The 20,218-nt window shown below is 39.4% G+C and overlaps 1 protein-coding gene across 1 annotated transcript in view; it reads right to left on the bottom strand.

The window, feature by feature from the left end:
- Positions 1-14,182, bottom strand: part of LOC110214301 (PDZ domain-containing protein 2-like) — a 35,121-nt gene extending 20,939 nt beyond the window's left edge. Inside the window, exons 1-7 of the mRNA XM_078151758.1 lie at positions 14,144-14,182; positions 12,121-12,240; positions 11,155-11,269; positions 8,399-8,472; positions 7,774-7,999; positions 6,460-6,577; positions 5,020-5,152 (exon numbers count right to left, since the gene is read on the bottom strand). Coding sequence (XP_078007884.1) covers positions 5,020-5,152; positions 6,460-6,577; positions 7,774-7,999; positions 8,399-8,472; positions 11,155-11,269; positions 12,121-12,240; positions 14,144-14,182 — 825 coding nt within the window. The remainder of the gene's footprint in view (positions 1-5,019; positions 5,153-6,459; positions 6,578-7,773; positions 8,000-8,398; positions 8,473-11,154; positions 11,270-12,120; positions 12,241-14,143) is intronic.
- Between the last annotated feature and the right edge of the window lie 6,036 nt (positions 14,183-20,218).

Raw genomic sequence — 20,218 nt, 5'->3', positions numbered from 1 at the left:
AAACCATGAAAACTATTGAGATCCAAATGTTCAGTAACAGAATGTACTATTGCCCTGAAAGCTGGGGCAACATGAAAACATATTATACAAAAAAATGGGACTTTGACCATGATAAAAATCCAGGATAGCGTTACAGCTAAGAGCGTCATATTGACTTCCAAAGGAGATGAAGCCGATGAAAATAATTCATTTTCCTGAGACATACTCTGAGTTTTTCTAAGATATCTGTAGATGACTTGTAGTGAAGTATCCCAGCACCACCCACCATGAGAAATTGTTACGTTGGAACTAGAAATATGAACTAGCATGCATTTGTTAGTGGGCAACAGACCTTACCTGGCTTGGTCAAGGTCATTCTAAGGACTGAAAAGCCCTTTAGCGGTTTCATGGTACTGGCAAACTCCATTGTTCTAAGATGAGCTGAGTTTCAGAATTGGTCATGGTTCAGTGTTCTCCTGGAAAGGACTGTGAAGTCCAAACCACAAGGAAGAGTTGCTGGTTGCAAACACCACTAAGAACTTTAATTATTTGCTGAAGAGTATAATAGTGGAGTCATCTCCTTGGTGGGGGGCAGGTAGATGGTACAATGGATAGAGTGCTGAACCTGGAGTTAGGAAGACACACTCATCTTCCTGAGTTCAAATCCAGCCTCTGCTACCTGTAATCTGTGTGACCTTGAGAATCACTTAACCATGATTGCCTCAGTTTCCTCATCTATAAACTGAGCTGAAGAAGGAAATGGCAAAGCACTCCAGTATCTTTACCAAGAAAACCCCAAATGGGGTCACGAAGAGTCAGACATGACTGAGAAATGAGAAAAACAACAAAATTTTGGTCAGGAAAAAGAAAGTATGTTTCTAAAGGGTGATGGTAGCTAAGTGGCTGGTTAGGGCTTGCTTGATGGCTGAGGCCCTTGAAAAAGATCAAAGCCATTTCATCAAATATCTGAGCAATGAGGCTGAGCAATATCAAAACTGTTAATCAGGAAGAGAAACAGAGGCAAGAGGAGAATAGATTGATCAAAGAGCAGAAGAGTCAGATGAGAAAGGTAAGATTCTTCAGCATGATGATTACCAAGAGAAAAAAATAGCTAGTATATACGTAATGCTTCCAAGGTCTCTAGATATTATTATAGATATTATCTCACTTAATGCTTACAACTTTGAGAAGTAGGCACTATTATTCTCCCTGTATTACAGAAGACACTGTAATTTTACAGATGAAACTTGCCCAGGGTCACACAACTAACAAGTGTCAGAAGCTGGATTTGTACTAAGTCTTCCTGACTCTAGATCTAGCTCCCTACCCTCTGTACCCCCTGGGCGTCAAGAGGACAAAAGTGCAAAAGATTGATTAATAGAAAGACAAACAAGCTAGAAGGGAATTAAGGAAGATACCTAGAGAAGGACCCCAGATCTCCTATTTCATACCATATTTTTGTCTGCCTATCTAGAAATCTGCTATCCAGCAAGCTGATGTAACCAGAATCTATGCGAGAACTAGAAGGAAGCAAAAAAAACCACCTGTGAGAATCCAAAAGCAGTGCCAGAAGCTTCATGTACTTTATGTCAAGGACCATCTTTCTGACCTTTGCTCAAACCCTACTTAGTCTGGCATCTACACCCAGTTTAATCAATCTTAGACATCTGATTTCTCAACCCATAGAAGATCAGCACATCAAACTGGATAGATCCTAAGATTTATAATTAGAAAATTCTGGGGCAGCTGGGTGGCTCAGTGGATAGAGCCCTGGCCCTGAAGTCAGGAGGACCTGAGTTGAAATCTGGCTTCAGACCAAACACTTGACAGTTACTAGCTGTGTGACCCTGGGCAAGTCACTTAACCCCAATTGCCTAAAAACAAACCCAAAAGACAAAACAACAAAAAAACAACCAAGAATTAGAAAATTCTAAAACTTAAGAAAGGTCATTTGGTCCTAACCCTCAGGAAACTGAGGCTCAGAGAGGTTGAGTGATTTGATTAATGACACGCAAGTAGTAGGTGCCAGAGTCATGATTTGAATCCAGATTCTCTGTCTCCAAATCCATTATTCTCTGAAGCCAGGCAGGGAGGAGGGTTGGGAGGGTATGGCAGAGCTGCCCAAGACACTGTTGAAAGATGTGAAAGCCAATAATCAGAGAACAGAAATGATTAAGGCATGGATGGGCTGCTATTTGTATGGTTCATAAGTTCATAACATTGTTAAAAAATGGTGGACATTTTCCCTGTAACACATTGCTTGCACATTAGATTTCCCTTCTATTGGAAACATGATAATAGGATTGACAATAAACTCTCACCTCCTTTTCACAGTGGAAAGGGCAGTGGATTCGAAGGTAAAATAGTCAAAACCTTCTTCCTTCAAATGACTAGGTCTGTGAACCTGGCAAGTCACTGTAGCTCTTTGGGCCTCAGTTTCCTTGTTTGCAAAATGAAAGGGTTTCCTCCAATGTGATAAGTCCTATGACCCAGTGTTTTCTTTATCTTCCTCTAGCCTTGTGCAACCTCCTCCTCTTCTTGCCCTTCTCCCTGCCTCCCCCACATGCCTGAATCTCTCCTCACGTCTCGGTACCAGTATCACTTGAGACAAGTGCTCTGTGTGATAAGGTTCTCAGGCTAAGCCCAGAGACCCCCACCATGGGAGGGGAGGAGAGTGGGGAAAATACCCCCAGAGCCTGCTCCAAATTATAGCCTGATAAGTTCACAATTGTCTAATCATTTAAATGTTTATTCAATTAGAAAATCATTATTGATCCCTAGTACATTATACTTCCTATCACCATGCAGATAGGCAGTGAAAAAATTTTGATGTTGAAGGATCTGGGTTCAAATCCTATCTCTGCCATGGGAAATCACTTTCGGAAATCATTCTTTGGGCCTTAATTTCCATATCTGTAAAATGAAGGGACTGGACCAAATAATATTAGCTAGCATTTATACAGTGCCTTAAACTTTGTAAAGTGCTTTGCATTTCTATCCTTAAAATTATTTTATCCTCAAAATGGCCCTGAGAGGTAGGTGTTAATGACCTCAAAGATCCTGGACTTCTGGCTGTAGGATCTTGAAGTTATTATATCTGTAGAGCTTTTCCTCTTTCCCTTGGAGATGTACCTAATAAATAAATAAGGGAGCTTTTCACCTTTCCCATGGAGGTGTCCCCAGTAAATAAATAAGCATCCCTTGAGGCTCTGAATCTATGCTCATAGGATCTTGAAACATCAACAGTTTCTTCCATTTTCCGAGGAGATGTCCTCAATAAACAACTTAAAAAGAACCCTATTCTTAAGATGGGCATGTAGGGGTATACTGAAAAGTCTATGGAGAAGAATGTAAATCTAACCTTCATATTTTATGGTCTTTAGAATTTTAATACAGCATTATGATGCTTAGTTACATCCAGTGATACTTCTCTGTTGATTAGCAGAACAGTTTCCAATATAAATTTTAAAAACTAAACACAAGAATTTCTTCAATCATACAGGAAAGAAGCTGCCCCATATTATTCCACTATAACACTTCACCAGAACTACTTTTTAAATGATCTTAAAAACAAGCATCTCTATATAGTTTATCTGAAAGGCCCAGTTTTATTTATTGCATTCATAATTTAGAGGAAGTAAGACCCACAATCCAAGGGACTTGAAGTCCAGAGTTTAGTTGCATGCAAAACTTAACCTTTTTTTTTTCTATTGGCAGAGATATACTTTCCTCAAAAGAGGAACTAATCATTTCCTGGAAACATACTCTTAAGTCTTCAACAGAAAAGTGAAGTTCTCCTTGGGAGAAGGACACTTTTCTCTTCAAACTCAGAGATTTCTCTTTCTGATAGAAGAGTTTTATGAATTTAGTCCTAGAGTACTAGAGAAATGCCCAGACAGAAATATAAAAATGCTCAACAGTTCACTGGTTCAAGTATATCCCTTTAATTCCAGGAACCTAGAGTAAATTCCAAACAGTGGGCACAAATCTTATGAAAAAAGTACTCTAGTTATAGCTCTTATTTCAATGACCAATTATTTATGCCTCCCCTCACAGGATCATTGCTTGTCATCAGTTACCACTTATTTGATCCTGAAAAAATTCTTATTCAAGATAAGGACTGGAACTGTGGAAAGGGGAACGTTTTGTGAGGAAACTCCTTCCACCAATGCAGGCCCACACTTTCTCTATGGTCAGAGGGTTGTGTAGAGGTGTCCAAAAGATTAAGTGACTTGCTCGGGGTCATAGAGCCATTATGTGTGACAGGAAGGACTACACCTTAGGTCATACCGGATTTAGGGCAGGTCGGCTGTCTACTATACAGGACTTGCCTGCTGCCTCTCATTAGTAACTACAACAACAATACTACAATCATAATACTTCTTTCTGGAAAAATAGAGTTTGAAATAGAAAGTTGGAAAGTTTCTGTAACCTTTTGAAAATATTTTTATTTACTGCTCAGCATAATTTAGTACATTTGGCCTAAATGAAAAAAATCTGGCAAATTGCTATGAAGATGTGGCTCTTTCCCAAGATGGCGGCAGTAATTCTACAATTATAAACAACACTGCCAAAACACTGTATGTTAAAAAACAAAAGGTTCGATGGCCATCAATCTTCCTCTACTTCCCCTCTACCACATAGAGCGTTGATAAGACCAAGGTTTAGGACCTACCTCTGAACAGCCTAGTTAGGTTTGTTCTGTCTTGTATCTGAAAATAAACTAGTCCTGATCAGGTCTACCTGACCCACAGACTTGGTGTTTGGATACTCTTATTAACTTTGGAAATACTCTCTTCCTTCCTCCTCTTTTAGAAGTAGCAGTTGGGTTTGGGGTTTTGTACTCTTTCCCCACACTTTGGTGTGAAACAAAAGGTAACTGTTCCATGTACACAGAATATTTAACAAAATTCTGTTGGTCAATTGGACATGGCAAGTTTGTTCCTGCTCCTGGCTAAATAAGCCCAAGCATATGCCTTTTGGTTAGGAAATCCATAATATGCCATCTTTAAACACAAGGGGCAGCATTCCATACTGTACCTTTGGGTTTGGGTGCCGACTAATAATCAGGCTAACCGGTCCTGGGCCACACTCACTCAGGATGGCATAAGCTTCGCTTAATGCAGCATGGCGGAGGCTGACAGAATCTGCTTCCAGGATTTGGTCACCACGGCTAAGGAGGCAAACATAATCAGCATTTCAGTACTTGGCTTCTTGCAAGAGATTTCTTGGGGAAGGGAGAATATTATCTCTTAGTGTCTCTTCTCAGTGACTCCCCTTCCTCTTGCAATTAAACATTCCACTGAAACAAAAATAATTCAGCAAAATGAAACCACAGATTGTTAACACCTAATGTCCACCAACTTTCAGTTGAGGGCCTAGAGGCATGCTTCAGAAATAATGTCCAAAGACAAATTTCTCACCAAAATTTTATGTTGAAAAATGGCACCACTTCCTCTACTGCATACTAATACCACAGCAGATCATTTATAAAATCAACTCAATACAAATTAGACCAGATGTTGGCATAGGGCACTGCCTATCCACTCTGATGTTTTTAGAAGAAGCATAGACAAAATAATTTTTGCCACTGGTTTCATTATTCCTGACATCTTGAATCGATTAATGCAACATAACTTACAGGAAAAAAGCTCACAAAAGCCTGCTGAAGAATTTACAAAACCATTTCAAACATAAGCTAATGAGAAATTGGGGAGGAGCTGCCTATATTCCTTTTAAATTAGGGGCAGGGAAGTTAGCTTTATAAAATAAAGACTCTGTTGTTTAAGGATTTAAGTATGTTCACTTGGTGGGCTCCAGACATATGGAAGCATTCAACAAAAGAATCATCATTTTAGGATGTCATGAAAGAAAACATATATACTTCTAGTAATCAAGAAAAACATCTTCTAATGTGCTTTTGCACAGTTTGTTTATTCTTTTTTATATGAATATTCACAGTGAAAATCAATAATAATATGCTACAATAGATTGATAGAAACCAAAAAGTCAAATGCAGGTAATACTATTCTAACAATCATCAATCTACTCTAGGATACCTAGAGCTAAGAGAAATCCTATGTGGCTACCAAGGGCATGAGGAGCTCTAAGCAGTGTGCCTTCTTGCAGTGTTTGCTACCTTGTTATGAATAGGTGGGCATAGTTCTGCCCCAGGTACTTAAACAAGTCCCCAGGTGGCACAGTCAAAGAAATTGAGATGAAGCAAGTTTGACATGAAGTAATGTTGTCTGAATCTTTGACATCACTCTGCTCAACATTTTCTTCAGTTTGAATATAGGAGAATTAATTATATTTGGGGACACACACACACAGAGTACTATACACACAAGGTACAAATTAAATCCATTTTATTACATCCATACTTCATCAATATGCATATGCATTTCTAGCTTAGCATTGTCCTGTTGTATGAAAATCATGTTTCTAAGGATTTCTGGAACTGGCAAGCTCACACCTTACCTTAATCTACTGTCCATCTTGGCTGCTGATCCTGGGGCAAGGCTATGAATATAGATGCCTGGAGAGCTATTTTCCAAAGTCAGACAGCAGGCACCAATGCCTAATCCAACTCCTGGCTCTGTGAAAAGCAGAATATAAAGGAAATAAACAGAAAAGAAAAAGCACAACAGAAAACAATTTTATCCCTTTCAAATGAAACCACATCACATGCCTCCATAGGTTCTTGGAACAAATTCCCCTTTTCACCAGTGGGCTTCTCATTTTGTGGCTGGAATCAGAGTGTGAACCAATACATACTTACCCCCTTATCAGTCCCTAGCCCTTTCCCAAAAAACTGTTTGAGAAGAAGAGATATATATTTTGTTAATTAGGGCAGGCACTGTGGAATTGGAGGCCAAATGCTAATTGTTTTCTTAAATGACTCAATAGTGGTTTAATCAGGGACTGATTCTTGGAGCTCCTTCCTTTGTTCAGTTTTTGACTTTCTACTCATGTTACTGCTCCAAAAGCACTTCTACCACAGATGAGTAGAAGACAGAAACAGAGATGAGAATGAATGATGTTTGGGGTTTATCTGTGGTCTTTTAGTTTAAAACCATCTATTTCCATGAGTAACTGACTGGTAATTGTAGTCATCTTGAATAATTATTGTTGTTGTTTTGAGACTGGGTCTCCCTATCTCATCTAGGCTTAGAGTGGCAATGGATACTCAAGGACCTCATGCCACAGCCCACCATCATGGAACCTTTGACCTGCTCTCTTTCTGACCTGAGCTGTTTTGCTCCTTCCTTAAGCAGCCTGGTATCCTCCACTCCTGGTGACATAGCATATGGTGCCAGACTTAGTTCAGACACCATATTGGTTTTAGCCCTATTGAAGCTCAGAATTCCTGAGCTGGCAATCCACCAGCCTCCACCACCCCAGTAACAGGGATTATAGACATGTGCCACCAAGCCTGGCTGAATTAAGCTTTTAAAACAATTTCTAAAATTTCAGAATCAGAATATCTAGTACATTCTTCACTGTCTGATATATAAGACTTTATCTGAGGAATGGGTCACTGGGATTCTTTCCCTTCTCTACAGTGTCTCTGTGCACTACTTAGGATCCCAGTGTCTATCTGAAATGTGGTTGTGGTGATGACAGGTTAATTGTTTCACCATGCAAGGAAAGTAAACTTTCACATGATAGTGTGAACTCAGAAGTTCAGCTTGGCAGATGGAACTCAGGAGATAATGAAGAGAGAAGTAGATTATAAAGGCTTAAATATTCTTTACAAGGGAACAAGACCTGTTGGTAAGCATATCAGATCACCTTTGTTGAGTGTGAATTTCATGACAATCCTGTCCTTGGGTCCTGGGCCTTTTCGACCCAAAGAAGAAGAATCTCCTTTATCTGAGCTGGGCAAGGGAGTTCCTCCACTGGCATTAGTGCTCAGGTATCTTGATTGTCCCATTAGTGTGAATGTTGGGCATGGAGTAAGGCTGAGGCCACGTAACCCTGTGCGAACTGTCAGGGCCACAATACGTTTCTTGAGTTGCTAGGGAAATTAGAAGATCAGTAGAGTAGGAAAATCAGAGTGCAGTTATACCAAAAGGGGAAAACAATCCTATCAAAATTGGACAACAATAAGGAAAAATTAAGTTGTTTAAAAAAGAACATCAATAAAACAAAAGAGACACACAGAGCAGTTTTGTTACTGTCTTATCAGATTATATATAATATATATCTGTGTGTATGTATATGTATACAGACATATACATGCTTCTTAAAAATAAACTTTATATAATAGAAATTGAATTTCTTATTTAAGTTTCTGGTTTTCTTTGTCCAATGAAGTATTTATTTTTATTGATGATTGCTAATTTCATAATAAAAAAGAAATTTAATTATAAATTATAAAAAATAGATAAACAGATTTCTGCTATAATTCTGTTACCTTAAAGGTCTGAATGGCTTCTTGGTGGGTCAGTCCTTGTAGGGATTCTCCATTCACTTCTAGGATTTCATCCCCTAATAATCCAAAGCAAGATCAAGTTAACATTCATCTAGAGCCTACAGGAATCTTCTAACTGGGCCATCAGGATGTAATGGACTACCACAAGATGCTTGATGTATTACTTGGCATAAGATGACTTTTATTGTTCCAATCTATTTTCATTTGTGTCAACTCCTAGGTTGGTAGTACGACCAGTCAGTCAATGATAGGGAGAGTCCTTCATCAGCAATCCCAGACCTTAGTCTTTGATGAAAACAAACTCCCAGAAACATTACTTGATTTAATTCAGCAGGCATTCCATTAAGCATCCACTGGGGACCTGCATTAAGTGCTGGGGATAAAATAACTAAAACAAATAACGTTTCCCTCCCCCACAGAGCATACCTTCTCCTGGTGTGTAAACTATAGGCTTTATTTCCTTGCCAAATTCTCAGTTTGGCAGTAAATGTCCTATTGCCAGGAGTTAAAATGTGATGACACCAGAGGCAGTCTGTTTTCATCACTACCTAACACCAGCAAGGAAGCATTAGCACATAGCATTTGCCAGGCCACTCCTACATGTATAGGAGGCCAAGCTGCCCAAGTCACCACCATGCTTGGGCCATAGTTACTGAGGACATTGGGACAAAGACTATGGGACCTGAAGCGCAAAGACCAAGGTAGCTCCACCTTTAGAAATCACCCAGTTTTCCAGTGCCTGCCTTCTTAATGACATTTCCAGGTGCTCAGTCATTGAGCTTGAAGGGCATTGTGTGCTTCTATCTAGATGGCTGTGTGATGTCAGATTTTTCCCTAATAATCCTAGACACATCTTCTTAACCAAAAAAAGCATGGCCAGGGCATTTCCAGAGCTGCTTCTGAGCTGTGAGTCCTGCTTCTCATCTATAATAAGGTTAGTGCCCAGTGTGTACCATGTGACATTCATGGCTCATCAGTCTGTTCCTTGGCATCACAGCAACAAAAGTAAAAAAAAAAGGCCCAATAAGGAAGAGCAAACTACAAATGGAAGGTACTTTTACATATGAGGGACTTCCCACACATACTCTAAGAGCTATAACTAGGAATATTCTAACACAAAGGGCGGGGATCTCGAGCTACAAAAGACCATTTGTGGGGAAAGACCCAAGAAAATTACCTGGCCCTTGCATAGAGAGGCTACCTCCAAGGAAAGGAGTAGGGTTACAGGCTAGGGAGAATTCACCTAACACACAGCCGTGGTACTTTCTTATTTAATTAATTCTTCTTGCTAACTACATGCTAAGCTGTTGTTTCTCCTTGTTGAAGGAATACAAAGGCAATACAAGGGCTATCAGGGCTTTAAATCCGGGAGCCTTAGGACAAAACCATAGTTACAGCATCTGAACACATGAGCTCAGCATTGTCCTTAATTGTTTAATATGAATGTATCCTGTGGCTCCTTATGGGAACTTTGTAGAGAATGAAAACACATGATCTCATCCGCATCTGTAACTAGCCTGCTCTTGCCCACTTAGGTTATGCATACATCCAGAGCTGGAAGGACCTTAGTGGTCATCTAGTCCAGCCCCTTCATCCTACCGATGAGGGAACTGAGTGCCAGGAAAGTAAAGTGACTTGTCCAAGGTCACATGTGTACTAATTAAGAAAAGAATGCTGTATTAGAAATGTTTAGAGGCTGTATTCAAGAGGATCAGGAACCCTGAACCATTCTGAGTAATTGATCTTTTCTGTATCTTAGGCTCATTCTACCTTGCCTTATTTAAGCAAAATGAGCTTCAAGCGCATTTCTGAACTGAAAGCTAGCAATTCATTATAGAAATGCTCTGTGACAATTTCACATTGTTCTGAAACTAAAGACAAAAACTCTACCAGGGAGTTAACCTTTCCTCTAAAAGTGATGAATAAATAATCATCTGCCTGGAAGCATTCAGCCTGCTCACATCACCCTGTTCAAGCATAAATTTCTCCTGCCTTCTTACTGGGGAGAAATCTCTAACTCTTTACTGACAAGAACAGGCTGATTCAATGTAGCTATACTTCTATAGCCTTTGAAGCCAGTTTTTAAAAGTGTTTGTACTTTTCTTTTTTTTTTCTGGCTAGGCAGTGGGGTTAAGTGACTTGCCTAGGTCACACAGCTAGTAAGTGTTATGTGTCTGAGACCAGATTTGAACTTGGGTCCTCCTGACCTCGGGGCCAGTGCTCCATCCACTGTACCACCTACCTGCCCCATTCATACCTTTTTAAAAAAACGACTTGGAAAGTACTGATTTAATCATGTAGGAAAGGAAAGTTGTTCATGGCAAAGCAGGGGTTTTGCGGTGCTAACTGCTAATTCTAAAGGTTCCAACATTTGGTGCTAATTTTTGCTTTATAAAATGAAGGGCTGTTATCTCAATCCAAAGATTCAAAGAAAGACCCATAGATTATCTGCATAAAAGAATAATATTCCTAGTTTCTAGTAAAACATATTATTACCCAAAACGTCTCAATAAACTTTAGCCGCAAAGGAGCTCTTCCATTGAAGAAAGCAACTGCATTTCTGTTTAACAAGTTTCTTGGTCTTTATCAACTGGGATTTCTCCTGTGGTCATGTATGTAAAGGGCAAGGCCAGCAGGGATTTCAGTGAAGCTGGCCCATCTTCCCTTTTGTTTGCAGGCACAGATTCACATTGAGTCAAAACCTTATTTTCATTATAGCTCAGGAGATTCTCCCTCACCTTCTTTGAGTCCTCCATCTGCAGCAGCTGCTCCACTGGGGAAAATTGTCTTGACAAAAATCCCCATCCGGCCTCTGGCTGAATCCTGACCTCCCACAATACTGAAGCCAAGGCCCTAGACCAAAAGCAAAAAGACAGCTTTTACTGACATAACACAATAAAAATTATATTAAATAAAGAGTTGCTAAAAAACCATTAAAAATCAACTAGAGACTAAAAATTTGAATCCTAAAGAATTTGTGGATCAAAAATAAACCATAGAATTGATAGATAATTTCAGTAAAAGACAACAATGAGACAACATACCAAGTTCCCTTTCCAGAGACTACTGCTAACCTGCTCATGGTCAAAAGTTCAGCAAATGTAATATTCTGATCCCTTGGAGACAAATTATGTCAGGGATTTTCTTCTCCGGTTGTTTGCTGTGATCAGCTTCCTTTCTCATTGGCCATATGTTACCTTTAGAGGCCTAAAATGGTTCTGAGGAATAAAGAAACCTCATTTTGTGCCGCTGTGGTGCTATGCTAGTTTCATTATTGTATTTTATTCTTTTCCACTTCACATTAAGAATGAACCACTTAAAGGGCCCTGGTCATTTATTCCCTAAAACTGGAAAACCGTTAAGCTTACTGAGAAGATTTAATGGGGACTTGTCCTGAAGTCATAGGCTCTGCCTTTCTGAACAACAGGAGAAATTTACAAATGAGGGGCTCCATTCTGTCACCAAATTATGTGTCTTGGATCAGGTGGCATTTACTTCTCAAAGGATGGGAAGCAAAAAGGAAAGAGATGTAGCTGGCCCATTCTACCCTGAGAAAAGAATGTCCAGAGGATACACTTAGAACTACATAAAACTCACCTTTTTAAATACCATTTCTTAATCTTTCTTTTACATAAAAAACAATCATAGCCCTAGGTGAACAAATTGCCTCAGAGTAATGAAATCACTCTTGAAAAAGTCCTCACCTTGCCTTGTCCTTTCATCAACACAATGGTGGAGATAATGGACGGCTGAGCTAGTCTCCAAGGGGATTCCACTTGAGCAGTGCTCAGGGACCGAGTTGACTTCTTCACAGCATGGTATTCCTAAATAGAACCATATTGGACAATAGTCAAAAATTCATTTATTTATCTTGCTGCTATAGTCTCTTATATTTCCATTAAAGTTGTCTTCTGATGTGTCATTGTGGTGTGCAGATTTGCCTCAGTTCTCCAAGGTTAAGCCAGAGGAATGCAAGTTCTAGAAGGTTCTATGCCAAGCTGGGAAGCTTTGAGCAAGGGGCCAGAGGTGAATTCTACAATATCTTGCCAATCTGGCCAAGATTGGAGAGGCTTATCACCAGGTTGCTCACAGCGTAATGAATTTTTGAGCCTCAGCAACTCTTGGGGATGGCCTGCCAATTCATCAAGGGCCTGCAATGTGCTGTGTAGGGAATCTCTACAACAATGAAATCATAGAGGCTTGAAATCTTGAAGAAGATTATCACCCACAAGAATACTCTAGATTTTAAACCTCAGTGTGATGGATACAGTTAACACTTTCTCCTTTTGTCTGTCATACCCATTGAATTTTACTGGAAGAAAGGAGTTTAGAAGAGACAAGACTAGTGGGCTGTATTGTAGATAGCCATGGCTGCCTTGGATTACCATCCCCAGCATATGTCACCCATGTCTAATTTGTTTTTCGGAACTCCATTAGCATGTAGTGTTTTCCTGTCATCTCTGCATAATAATGCCAAAGAAGCCCATCCTTGCATCTTGGATGGAGCCCAGGGTCTGGAAACCTGAAGGCTTTTAGTATGCAGGGTGACCTTTGATGGTCTTGTTCTCATTTGGCAAACATCCCACATAACCCCCAGTCCCAGGCTGAGGTCAAAGGTATCAGCAGTTCAAGATCATATCACCCACTACACATACACACACATAACCACACAGCCCTTGTTCCATGTAAAAACACAAACCACATATATACCCAGAGAAGTCACATTCCATAAAAACTCCACCGAGTCTGCTAAAGCTATGTCTCTAATTCCTGTGTATACCATACTCACTACTTCTGGCATACATCAAATTCTGATCTCTCTTTCAGTATATCAACCACAGAATGTGGGCATACAGCAGAGGGTGGTGTTTACAACAATAAATAAGAAGTTACTGGTTATATATTAAAGTATTTATTCAGTTTAGTTTTCTGCTATTCTTTATAAAGTTTAATGTCTTATAGTATATATAACTTGATGATTTATAGATTTTCCCAGAAGTTGAATTTATGTCAGCATTAAGCAAAAAATAATGTAAAAGCTACTTCTCATTTAATACGAGAATTTTGAGATTGTGGAGTATTTTCCTTGTCACCTTAAGTTTTGTTTTTCTACCTACTGAAGTAGAAATGATATTTTTGGCAGTGATATTTCTTGAATTACTTAAAACAATTCTTCTTTTTCAGCTTGTGATATTAACCTCCTGGCCTTAAACCCATCAAAAAATTGTGTTTAGGGCAGCTAGGTGGTGCATTGAATAGAGCACTGGCTGTGGAGTCAGGAGTTCCTGAGTTCAAATCCAGCCTCAGACACTCGACACTTACTAGCTGTGTCACCCTGGGCAAGTCCCTTAACCTCAATTGCCTTGCAAAAATAAAACAAAACAAAAAAATTGTGTGTATGAGAGATAGAGAGAGAGAGACAGAGACAGAGAGAAACAGAGAGACTAGGGCAGGGAGGTAGGTAGGCAGGGGAAGGATGGTTGAGTATGCCTTTCCTAAGACTATGATGGGGTGATTGCTTCTCATTCATCCCTGGAGTATGGAAGCTTATTCTTGGATTGACAAATGATCTTCTCCTTACCATACTCAATCACCTCCCTTTCCAATACTCTAACAGATCTGAGACCTCATGGAAGCAAGTATGCCCCCCCACAGTGATACAGATAAGAACACTTCTATGTCTGCCTATCCTGTGTGACTTTCCAACATTTCCTCATGTGAGCTCACCATGGAGACTCCATTCAATGTACTAGAAGCTTGGAACATGTGAAATATTTATGAGTTATCTCTTGATCTTTTTTTGATAATTTATTTTATTTATTTTTAGTTTTTAACATTTACTTCCACAAGCTTTTGAATTTTAAATTTTCTCCCCCTCTTTCCCTTCCCACCTCCCTAAGATAGTGTGCAATCTCATGTAGATTCTACATATACATTCATATTAAACATATTCTCACATTAGTCATGTTGTAAAGAAGAATTAGAACCAATGGGAAGAACCATGATAAAGGAGGAACAAAACAAAATAACAAAAAAGAGTACAAATAGTATGCTTCAATCTGCATTCAGACTCCATAGTTCTTTCTCTGGATGTGGATAGCATTTTCCATCATGAGTCTTTTGGAATTGTCTTCATTGTACTGCCAAGAAGAGTTAAGTCTATGGAAGCTGGTCATTGCACAATGTTGCTATTGCTGCATGCAGCATTCTTCTAGTTCTGCTCACTTCACTCAGTATCAGTTTATGTAAATCTTTCCAGGTTTTTCTGAAATCCACCTGCCCATGATTTCTTATAGCACAATAGTGGAATCTTATATAATTTTGACATGTACATAGGAAACACCTTGTTGGAGGGAAGCCTTTAAGACATTTGGCTTAAATAAATCAAATGCAATTTTATGGTCAACAGTGACAATAAAAACCTAGCATTTATATAGTACTTTAAGGTTTGCAAAGTACTATACATATATCATCTCATTTAATCATCACAACCACCCTGTGGAGTAGATACTCAGCATCCTCATTTTACAGATGAAGAAACTGAGGAACAGAGCTGTTAAATGACTTGTCCAACGTCACAAAGATAGTAAGTATCCAAGGTAGGATTTGAACTCAACCCTTCCCGACCCCATGTCCATCTCTCTCCCTGCTGTACCATGTAACTGCCACAAAAATTAGCTAAAAATAAGTGGGTTATTCTATTTTCTTTATTATCTTTTAGTGAATTGTTTGATGGTAAATATGTAGTTTAAAGTAGACTACAGCTTGCTAAAGCCTGGCTGTTTCCTTATTATTCTCATCTTGTATGCTCTTAACTTGAATGTAGGTTATTCTCGTAAAAATGTTTACATGTATCATATGGGTCAATAGCTATTGACATTTTCTCATTCACATTTCTTTCTAGTAATGATGAGGTCTGGGTTTTTTTTTTTTCCATGTCACTGGTATCTTCCCCTCCAATAACGTGTTGTCTCTAGTATGGTTCTGCTTGCAGTCTTCTTGGTCTAATACAGCTGATTTTCTATCTTTGTTTCCTTTGATGACATATCTGCTCCCGTAAGCAGCACATCTGGTACTTTGATGTTAAGAATCTAGATGTGATGGCTTTATATCACTTTTGGTGAAAAGAATTTAAAAAAAATATTTGGGGCAGCTAGGTGGTGCAGTGGATAGAGCACCGGCCCTGGATTCAGGAGGACTTGAGTTCAAATCTGGCCTCAGACACATAGTATTTACCAGCTGTGTGACCCTGGGCAAGTCATTTAACCCCATTGCCAACCCCCCCCCAAAAAAAATCTATACTGATCTTTTCCATCTTCTCTCTGTTTGATATCCTCCTTCTGGTTTCATTTTTTAATGCCCTTAAGATGGTGATATTTAGTTGTGTCTCTTTTGAAGCCTCTTTAAAATTTGCTTTTCCTTTCACTGCTTCATGATGTCATATGAAGTGACATTTCTCATTTCACCATTATTCTGCTGTGAAATTTTAAAAATGAATTTATATCCTAAGCTGGTGTTGCCGTTAGCTTCCCTTGATATTCCTTTGGGTCTTTGTAAGGCAAGTTTAGTTTGAGAATTTGTTGTCTAAGGCAATTTTTAGGTTCTTTTATGCTATGCTATTGATTTATAATCAGTTAGACTTGTGCATGAATTGTTAAAATTGGGTGTTGTCCTTTCCTCCATCCATTTCCCTTTTTTGGTATTAATATTTTGTTTCAGTTAGTTGGTCAAGTTGGGGTGATTTTCATGGTACTTCATTTCTCACACACACACATTTTTGTTCTGTGTTCTGGTTTCCTATCAGTTTTGATCTTTGCTCTAACCAGTGTGACCATAAACAGATAGCCAACTGGGAAATGATCCTCACATTTGTAATAAGCTATTTCCTGCCTTTTAAAATGTAATTAATTTCATTCTTGTGATTTTACTAGGTCATTGTTCCGTATATACATCTTTGGATTCTTTTGCAGAAGTATTTGTGATACATATATGTGAAGCGTCAACATAGTCCATAAATCTTTGGACTCTCTCATTCCTCAGGCTGGCACCAAATGTCCCACTTTTTTTTTTTGACCTGGGCATTGAAATCATTATGTATCAAGGTTTCTTCCCCCCAACACCTCTTTTCCTATCTGGGGGTCAGTGGATGACCTACGTGAGGACACCGTACCCTACAATATTCAGGGTGGCCCTCTGTACTCACAAGCCCATTATTATTGGCTAACTTGGGAGGGAAAGAAAAAAGAAAGGGAGGTCTAGCAGAGGAGGAAGAGGACAGAAAATGAGAAGAAAGTAGAGGAAATAGGTAAAAGAAATGAGGGACAAAGAGGGGGGATTGTGAAAGAATGGTGCATCTCTCCTTTCTAATACTTCCTCTGCTTACCTGTGACTGGATAATAAAGACCTGGTTTGTGAGTGGTTATTCCTGGGCCACGCAAGTAACCAGGTTTCTTAGATAGCTTGGGGTTAAACATGTTGCCAGAACACTGGATTTTCATGGCTCTGACTGCCATCAGGTCCTCTCTTTCAGTTTTTTCAAAGTATCCTGACAACATGGCTGCTTTACAACTGCCCAACCTCTGCTTAAATATTAAGCCAAAGAGTTTTGGGTAGCTCACTGGTTTCTTTCAGTTTACAACATGCTTTGGACAGTTTGAACCATGCTCCAAATATCTTTTATGTTTCACTTTCTACCCCCAACAGAAACATTAGCACACAAAAACACAATCACCCAGTGCCTCTGCCCCCTTGGATCAGCAAAACAGCAAGATTGATTTCTCAGTGATTCATAGATTTCTTGTAAGCAACATAAGAACATAACCATAACACATCATTAGTAATATGAATATAGTTTTCTACATAGCCATCTACTACCTGGGCAAGAATAATAAAAATAATAATAATAGCTAGTGTTTATATAGTGCTTTAAGGTTTGTAAAGTGGCTCCAAATAATATCTCATCTTATTCTCAAAAGGGTATTATTCCATTTTATAGGTGAGGAAACAAAGGCTTAGGAAGACAGTCATACAGCTACATACAGTCTGAGTTTGGACCTGAACTCAGGTCTTCCTGACTCCAGGCCCGGTGCTCTATCCACAGCACCACCTAGCAGTTAGCTGAAGTGGATGATCTTTTCAGGTCCCTTTTAGTTCTGAGACAAATCTCTGAAGCCAACAAAGTTCACTGGTGACCCACTGCTTTTCTCCCTTCATTTTTACTGCTTCAGTGTTCACACTATCTTTTAGATGATTTTTCTCCAGTTTCAGGTTTAGTGCTACAATCAATAGGCTTCAAAAGTATACCTCTTAGTTCTCTAAGGACCTCTAGTTCTAGTTGTTTGTTCTTATATACTCTACCTCTGTCTCCTGCTATTCTTTCCACTACTGCCAGCTTGCTTTCATCTTCCTCCCAGTTATGCTTTTGACTTGGATTTCATCACCTTGCCCCTGTATGAGCACCTGCATCTTCACCTGCTTTTTTGTGTTGTCTTCCCCAGTAGAACATAAGCTCCTTCTTATGATGAAAAATGCTATCTCTTTCAAGAGAAAAACTGATAGTCTGAATGCAAATCAAAGCATACTTTTTCTCTGTATTCTTTATTTTTCTTGGTTTTTTTTGTCTGTGGTTTTTTTTTTACTGCATGACCAATATGGAAATATATTTTACATGACTGCACATGTATAATCTATATCAAATTGCTTGCCTTCTCAATGTGGGGAGGGATGAAAGAATTTGGAGATCAAAAATTTTTTTAAATGAATGTTAAAAAGTATCTTTTACTTGTAATTGGAAGGAAATAAAATCTTAAACTAGTAGAATATAAGCTCCTTGAAGACAGGGACAATCTTTCTTTTTGCCTATACTGGTATCCCCAGACCAGGGGTGGGGAACTTGGAGCCTGGAGGCCACATGTGGCCCTCTAGGTCCTCTAGTATTAGCCTTTTGATGGAATCCAAACTTCACAGAACAAATCCCCTTAATAAAAGGATTTGTTCTGTGAAACTTGGACTCAGGCAAAAGGCTGCACCCAAAGACCTAGAAGGCCACAGGTGGCCTCAGGCCGCAGGTTCCCCACCCCTGACCCAGACCTTAGCACTGTGCCTAGCACTCAGTAAGCACTTAATCAATGTTTGTTGCCTAGATCCAGTGGCTATTCACTTTTTTGTGTCAGTGAAATTTATGGACTCTTTCTGTGAATAATGTTTGTTATTTATGTTTACAATTGAAGAAAATGCTAAACTTCAGTTAGAAGTTCATGAAAATAAAGAGACATTCTGTTTTTTTCCCCACCCAAGTTCATGGACTCCTTGAAATCTATCTGCAGCTCCCTAAGGAGACTGTGGATTCCAGGTTAAGAACTTCTATAGCAAAGGTTAAATCACTTTTCTCCTTTTTTGCTGGTCTGTGGAGAGTAGTTACTGTCTGATTGGGGTGATGGTACATCAGGGATTACACACCAAACTGCTGCTTGATGGTGAAATGACTTAATGAATTGTCCTCCTCTCCCTATCACTCTGTTTTTACCATTACCACCTCCACCACTACCACTGACTTTTATACAGTGCACTATTTGAAGCTTCTTCCCTGTAGTCTGACACATACACAGAGGCTACACCAGTGTTTGGTGGCTGAACTAGATGAATGATAGGGGTTCGACTGCAGCCTGGATACCACTGTGAGGCCCCACTGTCTCCTGGCAGCTGAATTCAGTTCTTAGGTCCAAGACACACAGCAGGGCAGAGAATCAAGAAATTGGGTTCCTAATAGGCCTTTTTTCTCCTCCTGAGCTCAAGTCCTGTTGGTAAATAGCACTATTGAATGCCTTCCAGCCTGACCAGAGACAGAGGCACAGAGGTGGTAAAAAAAAACAAAAACAACCAAGGAATATCCTAGGGCCAGCAAAGAGTATTCCATGATGGAGTGTAGAGTACATGGAAAGGATAATATCTAGGAGATGGGGTTGGAGAGATAGGATGGAGAGTCCTGAATGCCAAAGCACAATTGCTTCTCACACATTAACTTTTTTAAAAAAAAGTTTTTATTGATATTTTCTGTTTCTTACATAACCACAGTTGTCTCATGTATCTTTCCCTTCCCCCTCCCAGAGAGCCATCTCATGAGACAGATGGTATTTTTTTAAGAGAGGAAAAAAGTCAGCACAACTGATCAACGCATTGAAAAAATCTGAAAACAATGCATTGTATAGCACCTATAGACCTCCCACCTCTATGAAGGAGTGGGTTAGGGGTGCATTCTCATATCTCTCCATTCAAGTTCTGTTTGATCTTAACAACTTTGTTATATTTACTTTTTTTTTTTGGTAGAGGCAATCGGGGTGACTTGCCAGGGTAAGTGTCTGAGGTCAAATTTGAACTCAGGTCCTTCTGACTCCTAGGCTGGTACTCTATGCACTTCACCACCTTGCTGCCTTTTGTTACATTTTCCCTTGATATTTTGTTATGTCGTTGTCATTTCCAGTTCCATTGTTGTTACTTTGTATGTTTTCTTGGCTCTGCTTACTTAGTCTGCATCAGATCATATAGATCTTTTCATGTCATCCGTTAGCTTTATCTGTGGATCTGGGCACATAACTGATAGTACAAAAGGCCGATTTCTTTCCATAAAGATAAATGAATGACTTAGTCCCTGCCCTCCTGGAGTTGATAAGAGAAAAAGCAACCCTTTGCAGGCTAATGCAGAAAAATTGAAGGGATTAAGACCTTTCCTTGGCTTGATCTGGGACTTGAGGTATTGCACTGGCAGTCAGGAGAGCAAGAGCATAAGACTGACCTGTCTTACCC

Source organism: Phascolarctos cinereus, unplaced genomic scaffold (genome assembly GCF_003287225.1).
Source record: "Phascolarctos cinereus isolate Bilbo 61053 unplaced genomic scaffold, phaCin_HiC Scaffold_4;HRSCAF=312, whole genome shotgun sequence".
Lineage (NCBI taxonomy): Eukaryota > Metazoa > Chordata > Mammalia > Diprotodontia > Phascolarctidae > Phascolarctos > Phascolarctos cinereus.
This window is presented reverse-complemented; position numbering and strand designations above follow the sequence as displayed.